We start from the raw sequence: 17,800 nt of genomic DNA on the forward strand, positions 1-17,800 counted from the left end.
GCGTCGCGTGATCCAGTTGCGCTGCCTTACGAACAGCGGCTCTTGTCCTGTGCAGAGACGCAAATACGTCATCCGGCGGGGAGGGGGGCGTCCGTCAGGCCGCCTGAGCCGCGCCTTTCGAGTCAGCGAGCTGCCGCGTGGGCTGGCGCCTCTCGCCCCGCTCAGGGCACCCGCCGCCGCCCCTGGCCAGCGGGAGCGGGCACTGGTGAGCCCTGCCCCGCGACCGATGCCGCCCTAGGGCCCGGCGGGGGGACGCCAGTTGGGGCACGGCCAGCTTGGGAGCGCCTCGAGCCCAGCCGGGCCCCCAGCGGCCATTCATCGGTGGCCACTGCCTGCGTCCAGGCGCCTTGCCGCGCCTCTGCTGCGCTGGCGGCCCGAGCCCCGCGTGCGCCGGGGGAGCTGCCAGCCGCGTTGGTCAAACGCTTACTGCTCGGGTCAGCGACGAATGTGGAAGCGCTGGGCCCTCTGGGATGGCTACACTGCCGGGGTACATCGACCTACGCTGCGCCACTCCAGCTGTGTGAATACCATAGCTAGTGCTGACCTAGCTGAGGTCGAGTTACGGCAGGGTCTACACTGGGGAGGGGTCAGCGGGAGAAACTTGCTCACTAGACCCGCTAAATCGACCTCTGGTGGATTGATCTCAGAGCATCATCCCGGCTGTAGTGTAGCCCTGGTCTGCACTGGGGGGAGAGGGAATTGATCTAAGTTAAGCAGTTTTAGTTACCTGAATAACTGTAGCTGAAGTTGACTTACTTAGATCGACTTACCATGGTGTCTTCACTGTAGTGAGTCGACTGCTCCTGCTCCCCCGTCGACTCCACTTGGCGCCTCTCGCAGCGGTGGAGTACAGAAGTCGATGGGAAAGCGCTTGGGGGTCGATTTATCGCATCCAGACTACCGGTGGGTGGTGTAGACATGCCTGTAGACCTGCCCTATTGTCAGGGGAGTGTCCTATGGACAGGCCCCGCCCTCTGCTGGCTCAGGGTGAGGGGGGCAATGAGGCAAAAGGGACTGTAAGAAGTCTGCTCTCCTTTCATGTTCACTCGCATCATCTGCTGCATTAGCACTGCCAAAATCACCACAAAGGTGGACTAGTTTAATTTTGACTGTACTTAGAAAGTGGCTTTGGCTTGGTACCCAGTGCGGGAGCTAGTTTTGTTCTTTTGTCCAGTGTAACTATTTTGATTAGGGGTGTGATGGTTTTTTAAAAAACTGAAATAGTTGCACCAGTACAGTCCTTAGTGGGGCTGTAAATATAGCAGTGTAGCTTATTCCCCTTTTTGTGAAGAAGAAAACTATACTGGAATAAACACTTGTAGATAGATATTACTGCATCTACTTTAACAGAGTTGTATGAATTTCAATATATATAGGTATAGTCAAAGGAGTACAACATGTGTCTAGATAGGGTCACAGATTGATATTATTCCCGGATTTTACATTAGGGGAATGGGGGAATCACATTTAAGCAAGCAAAAATAAAATATCACATGTAATTTCACATAGTGGTGATAAACTGCTTCCCTCAAACAGTTTTACTTTGTGGAGGGCATTAGGCAACTTGAATAGAAAATGGGAAATAAATACATTTTTTTAGAAAGAAGGTACACACACCACTCTTCCTTTCCCCCCAACTCCTTTTCTCCATCCCAGCCTATCAATTATCTCCTGTACCTATGAGTTCAGTGTAAGACTGGGGCCTTAATGTAAGACTGGGGCCTATGCAGAGTTCAGTGTCAGACTGGGGCCTTAAGAAAATTTGTTACTTAATCTTTGATGAAATGAAGACTATAGCTGTATCAGTTTCAACATTCTTTACCAGTCTTTAAGTTACATTTGAAAATTAAAATTAATTTTTGGGTGTATATGAAAGAGACAATGTATGTGTAGGAATAATAAAATTTTAAGAAGCTTGCCGTGTGGGATACTTCTTAAAATCTGTGTATCCCACTGAGTCTGAAAAAGTTTTTTTTCTCTTATTGGTCAGTAGCTGGTTAAAAGGTAGGAAACAAAGGGTAGGAATAAATGCTCAGTTTTTAGAATGGATAGAGGTAAATAGTGGTGTCTGTACTGGGGCCAGTACTGATTCATAAATGATCTGGAAAAAGTGTTAAACAGTGAGGAGGTAGCAAAATTTGCAGATGATACAAAACTATTCAAGATACTTATGTCCAAAGAAGACTGCTAAGAGTTACAAAGAGATCTCACAAAAGTGCATGACTGGGCAACAAAATGGCAGATGAAATTCAGTGTTGAAAAATGCAAAATAATGCATATTGGAAAACATAGTCCCAACTATACATATAAAATGATGGGGTTTAAATTAGCTGTTACCACTCAAGAAAGAGGTCTTGGCGTCATTGTGGCTAGTTTTTTGAAAACATCCACTCAGTGTACAGCGGCAGTCACAGATGCTAATAGAATATTGGGAGTCATTAAGAAAGGAGTAGATAAGACAGAAAATATCATATAGCCTCTATATAAATCCATGATATGGCCCCATCTTGAATACAGCGTGCAGTTCTGGTCACCCTATCTCAAAAAAGATATATTGGAATTGGGAAAAGTACAGAAACAGGCAACAAAAATGATTAGGGATATGGAACAATTTCCATATGAGGAGAGATTAATAAGACTGACTTTTCAGCTTGGAAAAGATGACTAAGGGGGGCTATTATAGAGGTCTATAAAGTCATGACTGGTGTGGAGAAAGTAAATAAGGAAACGTTACTTACTCTTCATATAACATAGGAACTAGGGATCACCCAAAGAAATGAGTAGGCAGCAGGTTTAAAACAAAAGGAAGGATTTCTTCACACAAGGCACAGTCAACCTATGGAACTCTTTGCCAGAGTATGTTGTGAGGTCCAAAATTGAGGGTTCAAAAAAGAACTAGATAAGTTCATGGACGAAAGGCCCATCAATGGCTTTTAGCAAGGATGGGTAGTGATGCAAAACCATACTCTGAAGTTTCCCAAAGCTGGGAAATAGGTGACAGGATGGATCACTTGATGATTACCTGTTCTGTTCATTCCCTCTGAAGCACTTGGCATTGGCCACTGTTGGAAGATAGGATATTGACCTAGATGGATGATTGGTCTGATCCAGTATGGCTATTCTTAGGTTCTGCAAGAATTTATTCCATCACATTGTGAACTTCTTTATTGCAACAAAGCTATAATAAATAATTAATATTCATTAATAATTAACGTGATCATTTATATTATATATGAATAATTAAAGCTATAATTAATATTCATCAAAATAAAACTTGAACTTAGTAGATACAACTGTATGCTGTTAAACCAACTGAAGTATAATATAAAATATCCAAACACTGCTGAAGAATAAAAGTTATCTAGCTTTCGTAAAATACTTGAAATTTATGAACCTACAACGTTCTTTTAAGTAAAAACAAACATTAATACAAAATCAATTATTTAAAAAATGTCAACATTGACAAATAGACAAAAACCAGGGAATTCACAGTTGAAGATGGAGTGGTCAATGCACCTACGTTAATTTTCTGATTAGTAGTTTCTGATTTTATACAATAAATATGCTAATTTTAGTTCCCCTTTAAGTCCAATGCTGTCCTGAGAGACATCAATTGTAAAACTGCTATTGACTTTAACAGGAAGATTTGTGTTTGTAGAACTGAAGAGTTTAGTTCACTCCCATCCCACCTCAAAAATTAAGTATATTAAAAAAAAAAAACTTGAACCATTATATTTCCTCACGTAAAGCCATGTTAACAATTATTTAAAGGATCTGACTGACTATAGGGGCTTCTAAAGAAGATCATGTTCTTCACCAATTTTTCATTTTTTAATATTGTTGCTATTTATGGATTCAGTGTGGCATGTACATGGCTTCATCTGAAAACATCATGATTATTTCCTTTAAAAAGTGCATGGATAGAAAAATCATTTTTTTAGTATATTTTAATAGACTTCTTTCAACGTACCCCAAAACAGACTAATTTTTCATATTTTGAAGTCAGGATTCAAATCTGAATTAGGTTGCTTTTGAAGTCACTAATACTAATTCACAGAAAGTTAAAGTTACCCTCCATATGAAGACTCTTTGCACAGGTGTGATTTTCAACCAGAAGGTATTTGTTGTTTTAGAGCTGCTTGCAACATGCCAGTTCAGTCAAACTTTATAATTCCACTCCATATAGAAAAGCAAAAATAGTACCTATCTATATGGTGTTTTATTTTGGCCAGTGCTCTCAGTCTCCCTCTTAGATAATTAAGACAGTTCATCCAAAATACTTTTAAAAACGGATTAGGATAAAATAAACTATAACTGCATTTCTGTTAAACACCAGCTTAACTTTTTAAACTTTTAAAAGTGTGAGTATGGAGTGGTCGGACTGGGGGGCGAGTGTTCCTAAAAACAAAAGCAAAATGTTTCTTCACACATCCCATAACTAGATTTTTTGTTAATCCAGATAGAGCAGAAAGAAAAACTCATTCTACTGTTACTGAGACATTAATGCTATTTTTAAACCCAGAGAAAGGATTTCAGTAGTGTTGGGTTACATTTCACATAGCTGTCAGGTTCATTATAGATTAAGTCAAACCAGTTCTTATCCCAGATGATTATTCATTCACAGGTAATGTTTTTTAAGGCAGTGGGCTTGGTTCATCATTATGTAAATTCCCATTTTGTGCTGTTGTAACTTCATAGACATCAATGGCACATAAGTGGGTCTGATTCACCAGTCTTACTCCAGTTTTACACAGGAAGTCAATATTCCTCAGTCTGTGTAAGGAAATTGAAATATGCTATGTAAATTCTGGATGTCATTATAACTTTCCCATATTGATTACTATATCAGCACTTTATACCCAGTGAAAGTGAATTCTATATAAAAAGTTTATACAAAACAAAAGAATATTAGGATTTCAGGAAACTTGGACCCAAGCTGTCACACAAAACTGATTTTTAAAATGCTGTCAATAAGATATACAAGGGAAAAGCATGCTCCTGCTATTCTGCAGCTGTCAAATTTGCTGCAGAATTCCCCCCGCCCCAGCCTTGCTGCAGAATTGTACTCCAGAATAAAGTTTTGCCTTTAAAAAAAAAAAATTCCAGTTTCAATTGTTGTGAAACAACCTTGCAAAGATGATTTGAATGACTATAAACCAAATGTAATGTTAACGTCTCAGGTCTGCAGACAGCCTGATGGGTTATCTGCTTCTTAAAATCTCAGTGAGATGTTAACATCTACTTATGACAAATTTAAAATGTCGTAATTGTTAACTATTTCACTTCTGATCATTTCAGCAAAAAGGACTCATTAATATGCTTATCCCACAATCTCAAGCCACCTCCCCAGATGCCCCAATAGTCCTGCATTCAGTTGCCAAATCTTCCAGTTTTCCCTGGCAGCTTTACAGTACCGTTATACACTAATAATACAAAAGTCTGCAGCAACTGAAAATGTGGGGAAAATTTAAAATAAAATGAATTTATTATAAAAAATAAATAGCAGGAGGGATACCATACAGGTTCTATTCAATTTCATATATAATTCATTTAAAAATCAATTTTTAATTCAAATGTAGCTGCCACAGAATTCTCATTATGCTTCTTCAGAATGCAGCATCAATCATCGAAGGGCCACTGTTCTAAAATTTAAGTGCACATTGCAGTGGCATACATGGGGTCTTGTTTTATGATCATTTGGCCATCTTTACAATACAGTTTCCTTATACTTATATAGATGTGATATTTGATAGCATAGTGAAAACTCAAAGTTAGAAACAGTGGCATCATTAAATTTGCCAGATGATAGATCTTTCTTTATAGCACTGACAATATCTGGATGCATATAGTGTGCACTGTGATATTGTAATGAAATACCAGCCTAAAGATGGCAACTACAAAAACCATACAATTCCTTTTTTATCAGTAGTACTTACTATAAAATAAAACAAACAAGATTAACTTCAACACTGTCAGCCTTATGACATTTGTGGCATAATCCAAACACTTTGTTACATTTGTATTCTTGTGAAGATTTATTTGTTACAGTGTGAAGAAAATTGACTTTTTTCAGTACAGGCAGAAGTAAAAACACATTGTAAAATAATAATAATAATAATCACAGCTTAGTGAAAACTGGTTTACAATGTTTAAAAATAATCTTTAAAATCAGGTAGTACTTCAGGGCTTTGGTTTGTTAGTACTCAGTTTTATGCTGAATCTCTGCACAGTGCAAGAAAAATTCTATACCAGTATACCCTTTATGGCAGTCCTTTGAGCATTTAGTCTCATAGTCATATGGTGGCAGGAAAATGTGTTGCATACTTCTGTTAAAAATAAAGAAAGCACTGTTCAGATTAAAATTTAAATGTTCTTTCCTGTCTTTAATACAAAAATATCAATCAACACTAAGAATTTTGACAGTGTATTCTACAAATTAACATGCCATGGACAGTAGCGTTTGGAAGGTTTGGGGAAAGTTACATTAAAGTGTTTTATAAAAATAAATTATATGGCAAACACCACCAAACAAAATCAAGTAGGTGCCTTAGGCTTTGCGAAATAAGAGTAACATTCAGTGGGCACCATAACTGCTTTTCTCTTTCTCTACATATTTTCAAAATATCAACAAGGCCATTATTTTTAAAAACTCTACAAATAATCATAATAATCCAATGGAAGCAGTAAAAAACTTCTGTCAGTGATCAGTAGCGCAGGAGACCATGGTGATAGTGGTAGAGGGCTTCAACAGTGATCCATCCAACTGGTGTGGAGAGGAAGTGCACACATATAGAATACATTGGGTATGGTATCTCATCTAGAGTTCATGCGTAACTGATGAATGATGACACTTTCTAAGAGAGAAGAGCAAAACATTTGCTATTACATAATTGGAAATACAGGTAATTTTTAATAAAGTTAATAGAACTTAGCATTTATAGCGTGCTTTTTTTATCTTCAGAGATTCTTAACGATTTTAATTAAACATCACAACACTCCTTGGAGGTAGCTATTATTCCCATATAAAGATGGGAGACTGAGATTGAGAAGAAATGTCCTGGTCCGTGCTACAGAGGGAGTCTGGGTTAGAGCCAGCATTAGAACTCAGAAGTCTGAGACTCCAAGTTCAAAGTTCAATCTCTCTGTCATTATACACAAAAAGTAATTCAACTAAAATATGTCTATAAAATGTGCATATTGACTGTCTCTCCCCTCTTCTTCATAGGTTGATTGTCCTCTTAAGCACAGTTCATGTAAAGATTTACATGCAAAATTACTTTACATACTCCTTAGTCCCACTGAAGTCACTGAACTACTCACATGTTTAAAGACTTGCTTGCATGCTCAATTTTAAGGATGCAAGTAGTCTAAATGACTTAAATGGGACCACTCACATAGTGAAATCCTGGCCCTACTGAAGTCAATGGTACTTTTCCCATTGACTTCAACAGAACCAGGATTTCACACATAATGTATAAAGCTACGTGTAGACTTTGCAAGATCAGAGCTTACATTTGTACTGTGCTAACATAAGAGGTCCTTGATCCTGATCAGTCTTTTGGTAGTACCACAACAAATATTAAATAATTAACTGTCCTATGGTCTAAAGTAATGTGTTTCCATTGCGCACAAGATGATATTTACTAAATTGGAGTTTAACCATAAATGTAAATTTCAATATGCAGTGCAGCTTTAAAGAAACAATTTTTGTGGGCTTTAAATGATAAAATTGCAATCAGACATTTGAAATGTAGTATGATGTGCCTTCCAAAAGCATTTATTTCTATAGTTGAAACTTCTTATATAACTATGTGATTGTCTTCCCCTCCTCGTTTTCAAAAGCCATTTACAAGATACGCAAAATATAAATTCAGTGTATCCTTACCACTTTTATTAACATGTGCCTGTGCTTCACCTTTCAAAAAAAATGTGTTTGTATAATGTTTGATTGTGGGAGTTGTACAATATCGTGATTTTAAAACAGAAAAAATGTTCAAATATTTCATTTACTCTTTATGCCAGAACCTTACCACTAGATGGCATATTTTCATTATTTTACTCATATGGATAAAACAAGGCTAAGACAACAATTAGGAGAATGTGGGAACATAAGTGAAACAATGGAATTTCCCAGTCAACTGTATTCCTCTACATTTAATTTACCATTTACATAAGGTTTTTCCATCCATACATGTCTATATTTCCTCCCACATTTGAATAATGAACATACAAGAATCATAAACTGTATTAAAAGTTAACCTTCACCACCAATGCAGTTTTATAACTTCAGGTTCTTGGAGAATATGAAGCAAGGTAAAAGCTGTATTTGCTTAACATCAAATTTTACTCATTTCCAAACACATCTGGAGTCACATGAGCTTATTTTAAGAAAATGGTTCTTAATATCCAGTATATACATTATATGTCTATACACAGAGTTTGAAGACAAAAATTTACAATTTAAAAACAAAAATTTGGTAGGCAGAAAATGTCTTCTTCCTTGTACAGGTCCAATTTAATAACTGAACAGCGTAACTATAGTAAGGTTTCAAAATTAAAGTCTTGCTCTTATAGACCAAACATAACAAGTATGCAGGAGGAGGTCAGAGACTAGAGAGGATTAAGAATTCATACATTGTGTATGCTTCCATTATTCATGTGTTCACTAATTTCTCTTACACCTCACCCCTTCTAACATTTGACTTTGTAGTAATGTATGTATTCTTGCTATTAAAATAGATGTCCAAAGAGGTGTTTGTCTAAAATTTTCATAGGGTATAGTCCAGGGATGGCCAAACTTACTGACACTCTGAGCCGCATACAACAATCTTCAGAAATTGGGGAGCCGGGGTGCACCTGCTGAGCCCTGTGTATCTGCCACGCCTTGGGGCTTCAGCCCGCTCCTGCTGAGCCCTGAGTCCCAGTAGGTGCACCCCATGGGGCTGAAGTCCCAAGACCCCCCTCCTCACTGGACAAAAGCCCCTACCCCATCACCCTGCTGCAAGGTAGAGGTCCCAACGTCCCCTCATGCCCCGTCTGGTAGGTGGAAAAGGGAGGGCCTGGAGGGGCTCCATGAGACACACTTTAATTGTAAAAGAGCCACATGCAGCTTGCGAGGCATGGTTTGACCACCCCTGATATATTCTGGCACAGTGAGTAGGAATAATCTGGCAATGGCTAGAGAGAGTGCTTCTGGGACTATAAATTTTACAGCTTCCATGAGCTATAGATTTACTTAAAGAAACAAAACTTAATTAATTTACTCTAATGAAAAAATTAAATGAAGACATCTGTATGGATAGGAGCAAATTCAGATTTAAATTATATTGGTATAAATCAGAGGTCGTTGTAGTTATTTGCATTTACACTGTTGTAAATGAGTTTAGAATCTGGCCCATAGCGAACAATTTGCATAAAGTCTCACCAATTCTGATGATAAAAGCAAATCACCTGACATTTTAACATTTGAAATATAAATTAAATTTCTTTTTACAATTTACATGAATGGATAAAACCAAATTACACAAAAAGATGTACTGGAGACAATGTAAGTCCCAGTGACAAAAGTGGAACATCATGTACCAATGTAACTATTTCTGAACTTTTAAAATCATGTTCAGAAGAGTTTTTAATATGGGGAGTTGCTCATACTTCTATCTTGCAAGAAGCCAAAAAATAAAATAAAATAAATCCACACATGGTCCTACATGGTGTTGTTCCTGCAGCTGATAGCTCCCAATTTGAAAGTAGTTAACCCTTTCCAAAAAGCCAAAGAAGAGCAGAGACCAAGTAGTAAGATAGTTTCAAAGTGAAGTCAACATCTATAATGACAAATGTTAGAAAGAGCTCTGTCTGGGAGAGCTCAGTTGAAGGGAATGAGAATTACTCACACAGATGGAAGAGAAAAACATTCCCCTAAATGAGAACAAGTTTAAAAGATGAGCTCATCGAAATCACTGCCAGCACACTACAGGTTTCAAACTGACTTAGTGATGTCAGCAACTGATATGCGATAGGAACATATAATTGGTCTGAAAACCATCCTTATTATTGTAGCCGGTGTTGAAAACATGAAACATGGTAGGACAGTAGCCTTCCCTCTTTAAAGATGTGCTCTTGAAATTCTGACCAGTCACCGAACATTAGTGTTAACCTTGAGAGGATCTGAAAACACGTTTAATATGTTTTAGGTAATAATCTGGTATTTAGTCTATAATTGGCATGAACCTTTGCAGACCAATGCTGTTTTAGAGATTATGCACATGATATTAATCCCCAAGTAAGTGGTTTAAAGTTTAAATACTGTCATGTACATTCTGTATGGTCATATTTATAAAAGTCACAAAATGTTATTTGCTTTTTTAATAACAGTGAAGGACTGTGATCACAAAATGAAAAGAGTAAACAACTAAAGATCAAGGTGGCCATAAGAAGTCAAGATATTGGTTGCTTAGCATATTTTAAAAACGAAAGAAACCCTTTAGACTAGAGCTTGCATGTCATTATGAACCAAGTTCTGCAACCTCTCTCACACTGAGCAGCACTTAGATCAGTATTTCTGTTTATGGCCATGAGACAATTCACATGAGCAAGCTGTACTTAGTATGAGTAAGGGTGACAGCATCTGGCCCCATATAATCCAGTAGAAAACTTGTGTTAACGATCAGATTTAAAATCAAATACAGGGAAATTCAGTTAGGGAGGTTACTCTGTCCTTAACTCCACACATAGATGCTGAAACACTTTTGTGATGTAACCTGACTCATTGTTCTGTGACTTTTCTCACAGACATAGTTATTGTAACAGTCATGCTTCTTTCACTAGACAACGTTTTTAAGGTGCTGAGTGACTTATCTTATTGTAGTCAGTAACTAGATTGCTATCTTCAGAGGAAAAGGCACTCTGAACTGTATGATCAAGATAGCTAAGATTCAACTTTTTAAGACTTTTGTGCTATAAGGTTGGTTTTTGTTTTGTTTTTTTTGCAATTCCCTCCTTGCCCATTCTCTACTTAAAGTAGCAAACTTCAGGTAAATGAAAACATATTACAAAATGCTGAACTCACCTAATTTTTTAACCAAAGATATACACTAAACTTAAAACAGATATTCATAAGTACTTAGAGGCATACAGTTTTCTCCAGTTTATACAAAATATTTCATTTCCATGAACCTCCAATAAACTCTTATACGTCAATATTTAGTAAATAATTTACATTACCCTTTGGCTTACATCAACCCTTACACTTTATCTTTCTTTCCTTTTGAGAACCTTTGTAAATTGTGACCTGCCCTCTTCTTGCTAATATTTAAACAAGATTAGTATGTTTTCAGGGTCTTTTCCTACCAATATTCACAAGTTGTTATTTTTTGTTTGTTTGTGGGGTTTTTTTTCCAGATTAGTTTCAGAAACACCCTTTTGACTGATTCTGATTCCTTGACCTTTTGCTAGGTTGGCTGTGGATCAGAGATTTTTCTCTGGTCTGGTCCTGGCAGTGGGATCTGCTAGTGAATCCTCAAAATACTAGTCTGACTTGTCAATTCTGTTGCTGCATTCCTTCTCACATACCCTGATAACTCCACAAGTGTTAGTTCTAGTTTGCCTCTCCAATTCTAGGTGTGCTGTGGTGGCACTGGATATCCAGTTCCATCTGATGGTTTCTTCTTCAGATAAAGTAGTCTCTCAAATCCCATCCAAAAGAGATGCTGCTTTCAAACGCAGGCACATTTGGACTATTGTCCCATATATATAATCACGTAAGTTAGGAAGACCTAGTTTCTTTTTAAAAGCTATGAAAAAGAAGGCTTAAGCCATCTATAGTTCATTACTGCATCATGCCACATTACCAGGAGGCTCATCTACTTTGCAGCATTTAAAATTACTGTTTTTAACTGAGTGGAAGCTTTGGTTTAGCTCCGCATTTAGTGTGATAATGAACTTTTAGCTTCATGTTATTATGTTTAGAACGTCTGTTGAAAAAGCTCTGATACATTAGAAATAATAATAAGAACTCACTAATGATTAATTGACAAATTGAGGTATGGGTCATTTATTGCGCATAACAATTAGCTGGAAAGAGTTGATGCACTTCTGGTCATTAACTCACAAGTTCCCAAGAAGAAGCTCCAAGTTTGGTTCTGCTATTAGAGAAATTATATATATATAAAGTCATGAGTCTGTTTTTCAGATGTCCTAACACCTACATTTCCAAAGTTAATTGGAGATGCATGTTAATGGAAGATGCTTGAGGATTTGTGAAAATCAGAATCAATATTTTTGTGATGGTTTCAGAGTAGCAGCCGTGTTAGTCTGTATTCGCAAAAAGAAAAGGAGTACTTGTGGCACCATAGAGACTAACAAATTTATTTGAGCATAAGCTTTCGTGAGCTACAGCTCACTTCATTGGATGCATTCAGTGGAAAATACAGTGGGGAGATTTATATACATAGAGAACATGAAACAATGGGTGTTACCATACACACTGTAATGAGAGTGATCACTTAAGAGGAGCTATTACCAGCAGGAGAGCGGGGGCGGAAGTCAGTGGTGACAATCCTGATTGTCTGGCTATGTAGACTCCCTCCTCAGGCCCTACGCTACCAGCACTCCCAGCTATCTTTGAGACACCACTGACTTCCTGAGGAAACTACAGTCCATCAGTGATCTTCCTGAAAACACCATCCTAGCCACTATGGATGTAGAAGCCCGCTACACCAACATTCCACACAAAGATGGACTACAAGCCATCAAGAACAGTTTCCCCGATAATGTCACGGCAAACCTGGTGGCTGAACTTTGTGACTTTGTCCTCACCCATAACTACTTCACATTTGGGGACAGTGTAGACCTTCAAATCAGCGGCACTGCTATGGGTACCCGCATGGCCCCACAGTATGCCAACATTTTTATGGCTGACTTAGAACAATGCTTCCTAATGCCCCTACTCTACTTGCACTACATTGATGACATCTTCATCATCTGGACCAATGGAAAAGAAGCCCTGGAGGAATTCCACCATGATATCAACAATTTCCATCCCACCATCAACCTCAGCCTGGACCAGTCCACACAAGAGATCCACTTCCTGGACACTATGGTGCTAATAAGTGATAGTCACATAAACACTACCCTATACCGGAAACCTACTGACCACTATGCCTACCTACGTGCCTCCAGCTTTCACCCAGACCACACCACATGATCCATTGTCTACAGCCAAGCTCTACGATACAACCGCATTTGCTCCAACCCCTCAGACAGAGACAAACACCTACAAGACCTCTGTCAAGCATTCTTACAACTACAATACCCACCTGCTGAAGTGAAGAAACAGACTGACAGAGCCAGGAGAGTACCCAGAAGTCACCTACTACAGGACAGGCCCAACAAAGAAAATAACAGAACGCCACTAGCCATCACCTTCAGCCCCCAACTAAAACCTCTCCAATGCATCATCAAGGATCTACAACCTATCCTGAAGGATGGCCCATCACTCTCACAGATCTTGGGAGACAGGCCAGTCCTTGCTTACAGACAGCCCCCTAACCTGAAACAAATACTCACCAGCAACCACACCACACAACAGAACCACTAACCCAGGAACCTATCCTTGCAACTAAGCCCGTTGCCAACTGTGTCCACATATCTATTCAGGGGACACCATCATAGGGCCTAATCACATCAGCCACACTATCAGAGGCTCATTCACCTGACATCTACCAATGTGATATATGCCATCATGTGTCAGCAATGCCCCTGCCATGTACATTGGTAAAACTGGACAGTCTCTACGTAAAAGAATAAATGGACACAAATCAGACGTCAAGAATTATAACATTCAAAAACCAGTCGGAGAACACTTCAATCTCTCTGGTCACTCGATTACAGACCTAAAAGTTGCACTTCTTCAACAAAAAAAACTTCAAAAACAGACTCCAACGAGAGACTGCTGAATTGGAATTAATTTGCAAACTGGATACAATTAACTTAGGCTTGAATAGAAACTGGGAGTGGATGGGTCATTACACAAAGTAAAACTATTTCCCCATGTTTATTTCCCCCCTCGCACCCCCCACTGTTCCTCAGACATTCTTGTCAGCTGCTGGAAATGGCCCACCTTGATTATCACTACAAAAGGTTCTCTCCCTCCCCCCGCCCCCGCTCTCCTGCTGGTAATAGCTCATCTTAAGTGATCACTCTCGTTACAGTGTGTATGGTAACACCCATTGTTTCATGTTCTCTATGTATATAAATCTCCCCACTGTATTTTCCACTGAATGCATCCGATAAAGTGAGCTGTAGCTCACGAAAGCTTATGCTCAAATAAATTTGTTAGTCTCTAAGGTGCCACAAGTACTCCTTTTATTTTTGTGATGTTCATCAGAAGGACATGTTGTGCATGAAAGAAGAATAAGAATGCCTTCAAGATAGTGAGGCTGGGGTAAGCTCTCTAACAGAAATATCTAGATCTTTAATAGGGTAGCAGCCAAAAGTATGGATTAAGGATAAACACATTTTTGTTGCCCTTCACCGACAGACTCGTCTTTCAACCTCTCCTTCACAAGAGAAACTAATCCCCCAATCCCTTGGTTCATTGCATTGACCCTGTACATCCTATTAACTGAATTTGCTTCCTTCAGCCACTTAACTTCTTCACTTCGCATTCTCCCTCCCATTCATTTTGAGTTACACTTGTATTCTTCATGCTGCATCAGTCATCTTCCTTTCTCTTCTCTCCTCCAGCAAGGGAACCCATAGTTGTGGGACTCTTAATAGCTCATTCAAATGGTTGAATCATTATATATTTTTAAAATGCACCCCTGGCCGAGTTACTTCAACCCGTAGTTCCTTTATTGTATCTTACTTGTGTGGAAATTGAGTTTTCTGGGGAAATTCCCTTGACAATTATGGTGCTAACAAACAAAATAATGACATCAATCATTTGCATCCACACCCATTTCCATGCTGAAATATTTCCTTAAAACATGCTAAAAAAAACACAAATGGAAAAAATGCAAATACTTCAGTATAACCAGAACAAAACAGAACACAAACTGGTATGCCATAGCACTGTAAACTGGGTCTGTATTTGAGATAAACACGTACCAAACTTCAGGGAACACACTGGAATTCAGAGTAAGTTGGGTGCAAAGCCTTCTGTCCCCTACCCTCTGTATCTGAGCAGAGTTCTCCATCAATTACTTTGCACCATTAACTGTCTGTATTAAGGACTGTTCTAAGACAGAAGAACTCTAGATAGCTGAAGTCAAATTACAGCACACTTTCTAATTATGGGCCTGATCCAAAGTAAACTGAAGTCAATGGCCTTGTCTACACTACCACGGTAAATCAATCTAAGGGTATGTCTATACTACCCGCCGGATCGGCGGGCAGTGATCAATCCAGCGGGGGTTGATTTATCGCGTCTAGTCTAAATCAATCCCCGAGCACTCTCCCGTCGACTCCTGTACTCCACCGCTGCAAGAGGCGCAGTCAGAGTCGATGGGGGAGCGGCAGCAGTCAACTCACCGCAGTGAAGATACCGCGGTGAGTAGGACTAAGTACGTCGACTTCAGCTACATTATTCACGTAGCTGAAGTTGGGTAACTTAGATCGATCTCCCCTCTGCCCCCGCCAGTGTAGACCAGGCCATAGTTACACTACTTAGTTACGTGAATAACGTAACTGAAATTGACATAGCTAGACCCACTTATCGCGGTATCTACACTGCGCTGTGTTGATGGGCGACGCTCTCCTGCCGACTTACCTTACTCTTCTCGAGGAGCTGGAGTACAGGAGCCAATGGGAGAGCACTCTGCCATTGACTTAGCAAGTCTTCTCCAGACCCTCTAAATCGACACTGCTGCATTGCTCACAGCAGTGCCGATCTAGCCGAAAGTATAGACAAGCCCAAAGAAAGTAATTCCACTGACTTCCATGGGTTTTGGATCAGGCCCAAATGGTGGCTGTAACAAAAAATCAATTAGATCAGAGCTTTCCAAAGTGTAGTCTGTGAATCGCTGCTGATCCATAGAGAGATGGCTGGTCACATGGTGCTGGCTCTTCCTCTTTGTTTTTCTAGCTATGAGACTTCTTTAAAAGAGACCTAAAAATACATAGCTTTTCTAGCTTTACTTCTCTAGGCAAGCAATGCTTTAGTTGTCTCAGGAATGTTAAGTGATCATGAAAAAGGAGGGAAAGTGGTCTATTTGATTGTGAGTGAGATGGAAGGTGGTCCCATGAGACAATTTCTTAAGAAGTGGCCCACCCTATCAATACATTCAATAACCCAGAATTAGATCAATGTATAAGTGAGGCTGCTCAGTCTGATTTCATTGTCTGCAAACATTATCAGCCTCCAAATAGCTTTTTAGCCCAGCATAGAAACAAAATTATATTGTTAAATTAAAGTCAAGACACACACACCTATTAGTTTGTTATGTTAAGTGACAGTTTCAGGACTTAATTAGTAAATGCAAACACCAGCAACTAACAGACAGGGGGTTGATTTCCATGGTAGCAGTAAAACCTGCACAACATACCCCCTTAGCCACTGCCCTCAGCCCTTCCCCCCGCCCAGGGAGGCAGAGCTGCTGGCTGAAGATTTCTTCAGTTCTATTTTCATAGACTGAGTCTCGGCACGAGGCTCGAATTTTGTCACATTTCCTGCTCCTGGGGCTGCCACTACTGGCTTTCCTGCTTTCATACCTTTTGACACAGGAATACGGGTGGGTGTAGGTCTCTGTGATGACCCATCCTGTCCTGTCTGCAAGAGAGAGAAAGGAAAGAAAAAGGATATAATTGTAAGCAAGATTTTTAGGATTTTTTCTTTAACAGATCCTAAATCTGTACAGTTCCTTATTTGTTTCTTCAAATTTTTAAAATATGCCTTGAAGCACCTATCCAGTGCACTGGGCACCACTAATTAAATATATCCACCCCAACCCAGGCTCTCCTTAACAAAGAGAGAGAAAAGATGGACTTTGCAAGCATGCCCAGAAGGTTAACAAATCTAGGCTCTTGTGTACTAGTGGTGGGGAGCAAGTTCCAAAATGACGTACCCCTCACAAGGAATGCCCTGCCACGCAGCTCCCTTTCACTTTTCTTGGGAGGGTCCCAGTTTGAGTGCCTCGGTTACTCTCAGCAGTGGCAGAAAATCACTATCTAGGGCAACCAGGTCACTTTGGGCACCGAAATTATTTAATTAGTATTCAACTTTTGAATCAGGGCATCTCCTTTGGTATAAGGATGGTTGTCCTCTTTGCAGCATATTTAAATATTAGTGGCATGAAACAAAACGAAACGGTGAAGAAGACACTTCGTACCAGAACAGTTACTGCACAATGGTGAATATCATTCTAGAGACGGACCCAAAATGCAGAGGTCAGATCCAGACCTTAGTTTTCTGGTGTTCAGATCCAGTATTTTGGGTTGGCTCATTAGAGATGGGGATCAGGTACAAAGCTCTGGATCCATACTTTCCTAAAGTTTGGAGCCATTCAGATCCAGGGAATTGGCCTACTCTTTTATTTTTGAGAAAAAGAGAGGAAAAGGAGAGAAAGTCTCTACTCTCTCACCTACATTAATGTAGACAAGACCAGCACCTCTACAGGAAGAGATGGACTAGAAACCTAATAGGTCTTTACTATTTCCTGTTCCTCTGACAGGCCAATGCATTCTGCAGCAAAAGAATTTGAAAGCCATTTTTTGCCATAGAACTATAGGCCAGAATCTAATCATCATGTAGAGAAAACGTGCATAGCCTTCCTTCATGGTTGAGAACAAAACATAATGCAAGTGT

General features: G+C 39.4%; 1 protein-coding gene across 8 annotated transcripts in view; it reads right to left on the reverse strand.

Annotated features, from left to right (window-relative positions):
• Positions 1–3,297: 3,297 nt before the first annotated feature.
• FILIP1 (filamin A interacting protein 1) overlaps positions 3,298–17,800 on the reverse strand; it is a 168,688-nt gene continuing 154,185 nt past the window's right edge. For 2 of the 8 annotated variants that reach the window (XM_073336473.2, XM_073336472.2), the window contains 2 exons: positions 16,708–16,765; positions 3,298–6,854 (listed from right to left, as the gene is read on the reverse strand). In XM_073336473.2, coding sequence (XP_073192574.1) covers positions 6,814–6,854; positions 16,708–16,765 — 99 coding nt within the window. In that variant the 3' untranslated portion in view covers positions 3,298–6,813. Of the gene's footprint in view, positions 6,855–15,741; positions 16,766–17,800 lie in introns of those variants that run through there. The other 6 variants (XM_073336467.2, XM_073336468.2, XM_073336471.2 and 3 more) reach the window with 3 other exon arrangements.

This window comes from Lepidochelys kempii, chromosome 3, assembly GCF_965140285.1.
Source record: "Lepidochelys kempii isolate rLepKem1 chromosome 3, rLepKem1.hap1, whole genome shotgun sequence".
NCBI classification, from domain to species: Eukaryota; Metazoa; Chordata; order Testudines; family Cheloniidae; genus Lepidochelys; species Lepidochelys kempii.